This window comes from Trachemys scripta, chromosome 1 (assembly GCF_013100865.1).
Source record: "Trachemys scripta elegans isolate TJP31775 chromosome 1, CAS_Tse_1.0, whole genome shotgun sequence".
NCBI lineage: Eukaryota > Metazoa > Chordata > Testudines > Emydidae > Trachemys > Trachemys scripta.
In genome coordinates this window covers 340,554,182-340,556,963 of record NC_048298.1, presented here as the reverse complement: position 1 = coordinate 340,556,963, position 2,782 = coordinate 340,554,182, and the positions used below count along the sequence as shown (strand labels likewise).

Genomic DNA, 2,782 nt, shown 5'->3' with positions numbered 1-2,782 from the left:
TCATGTATTTTATAGACTTTTCTCATGTCCCCTCTTATTCATCACCTTTATAAGATAATAACCGTAGTCTTTTCAACCTCTCTCCATAAGAGAGTTTCCCCAGGCCCAGATCATTCTCCTTGCCCTTGCCTGAACCGCTTTAGTTCTGCAACATCCTTTGTGAGAAGAGTGCCGAGTACTACACAAAAGAGTCCAGAGGATGGTGAAACATTGACTAACTGATCTCATGGCCTGTATTTTCTGTTTGATTCCCCATCCCTCTCCTCCTGGATCCCAATGTTTTGCTTAGTCTCTGTCCATGCTTGAACTGTGAGCAGGGTTTCCCAGAGCTGTGTACCATGACACCCAGGTCCCTGCCATACAATTAAATTAGAACCTTACCAGGTGTTTGAGGACTTCAATTATTTCCCTCCAACTGGCGTACATGTTGTTGTTACTGACATCAAAGTTTCTCTACCATCATGCTGCCCACTCACCTGCCTTGGTTAGCTCCCTCTGAGGACTTCTCTGGACTTGACTATGACCAAAATAATCTGGTGCCATCTCCAAATGTTGCCACCTCCCTACTCACCCCTTTTTTTAGATGGACAATAACTGTAAAATATTTACCATGCTATTTGTTATACAGTGTGTAAACCCCCTCAATGTGCTTCTCTCCCTTCACAGGCACCTTGAGAATTTCTTAGCCCAACTGATGCATCGACCACCTCATGGCAGCTCTCAACCTCACCCCCTCTGACCCTTCAACCTTCATCCTAACGGGAATCGCTGGCCTGGAAACTGTCCACATCTGGATTTCCATCCCTTTCTCTACATTCTACATTATCGGCCTGTTTGGAAATTTCACAGTTCTGTTTGTTGTAGGCAAAGAGCAGACCCTGCACAAGCCGATGTACCTGCTGATCTGCATGCTGGCACTCACAGACATTGGCACGTCTACCTCCATTATACCAAAGGCTCTGTGTATATTTTGGTTCAATTTGAAAGGCATTACTGTGTGTGGCTGCCTCACCCAGATGTTCTTTCTTCATGCGGCTACTGCTATGCACTCAGCTGTCCTCGCGACAATGGCCTTTGATCGCTACATTGCCATATGTAACCCTCTCAGATATGCTACCATCCTCACCAATGTACGAATAGTTAAGCTAGGGCTAGTGGGTTTGATAAGAACTGTTCTCTTCATTCTGCCTCTGCCCTTGCTCCTGACCAGGCAGCCATTCTGTACCAACCGCATTATCCCCCATACGTACTGCGACCATATGGCTGTGGTGAAGATGTCATGTGGGGACACCACATTTGATGGGATTTATGGCTTAGTGGTAGCATTCATAGTCATTGGGTCAGACCTGACGCTCATTGCCCTGTCCTATGGTCTGATCATCAGGGCTGTCCTCAGAATCTCCTCCAAGACAGCCCACCACAAAGCCCTCAACACCTGCACAGCGCACATCTGTGTGATGCTCATGTCTTATACTCCCTTCCTCTTCACCTCTATGGCACTCCGGTTCGGTCAGGACATCGCTCCCCATGTCCACATCATCTTGGCCAACCTCAACTTCCTTGTCCCCCCCATGCTCAACCCTATCATTTATGGGGTTAAAACCAAAGAACTTCGTGACAAAGTGGGCAAATACACTAGCAGAAGGTGATCGGTGGGGGACACTGACCTTAAACCTGTATGACAAGAGGGAGAAACGACATCTCCTTGTTAATCAAGGGTTCTCTGTCCCAATTTGGCTGAGCTCAGCATTGTGGAAGTTCACAGTCTGAGAAGTTCCTGACACCTAACGTCTTATCACTGCATCACCCAGCACTGCACGCAGGCCTCTGGGTAAATGGAATAGGAGTGGGACCTGAGATCCTTTTGCTAGCCAATTCCCGTGGGGTAGTGCCTTAACTCATGAAAGTTCACTACAGTAGTTCCCCACTTACATTTGGGAACTGGGAGAAATTGATGGGTTGGATTTTAGTGACATGTAAATATGTGTGTAACTTGTGAAATCTTCATAAAAATGATAAAAGCTGAAATGTGTATCTTTGGGGAGCACACTTTCTGCCTAAGGTGAATATCACATTTCTGCATAGGATGGCTTTCCAGAGACTAGTATCATATTAAACCTTTTTCCTTTACTATTTTATTATGGGGTTAGAGCAGTAAACCTGAGATTTTTTATTCGGCCGCTTGAACATATTTCATAACAAATTAAACTTGGTCAAGCAAGCTTCTTCTCAGATTCAGTATTTAGACACAATGAAGGGACCCACAGAAATGATTCTTCTGAGCAAAAATGCTGATGAATTTATAAGCCTTCAGCATTACAGAAATTAATGGAAAGTTTTAGTTTTGTTTTTTTATCATTGTGCTCCAAAGAAATATTCTGGAAATGGTAAGTGCTGTTTCAAAACTGCTACAATCCAAAGACACAATGTGACATTCTATACCTTGGGGGAGTGTAGCGTAACCCCATATTCTTCATTTTCATATAATCGTGATCTTACATATAAAGCATGCCTTGAAGGTATCAGGGGAAAGGTTATGATCTGCTCAAAGTAATTTCTTTATCCATATACGTGTATCATTAATGCATATGAAGTTATGAGAATTGTGTTGGATGGTGGTCACTAAAGCATGCTGTAAGTTGGGGAATCTGCCAGATATTAGCCCCCTTGAGGCAACAGCAAGGAAAGTAACCATCGCCCAGGCAGGGTGTCAAACCAGCCATCAACAGCCATTGTCCAGCAAGGGAGCTACAACGCAATAACTCATGTGCATGAGGCCCCA

The 2,782-nt window shown here is 44.5% G+C and overlaps 1 protein-coding gene across 1 annotated transcript; it reads left to right on the top strand.

Annotated features, from left to right (window-relative positions):
* The first annotated feature begins 710 nt into the window (after positions 1-710).
* LOC117884850 (putative olfactory receptor 52P1) lies at positions 711-1,649 on the top strand. The gene has a single exon (XM_034785764.1). It carries the CDS (start codon positions 711-713, stop codon positions 1,647-1,649), a length of 939 nt encoding a protein of 312 aa, XP_034641655.1.
* Positions 1,650-2,782: the final 1,133 nt, after the last annotated feature.

Excerpts from the sequence above, each read along its gene's own strand:
- LOC117884850 (XM_034785764.1), top strand. The coding sequence starts at position 711 with ATGGCAGCTCTCAACCTCACCCCCTCTGACCCTTCAACCTTCATCCTA.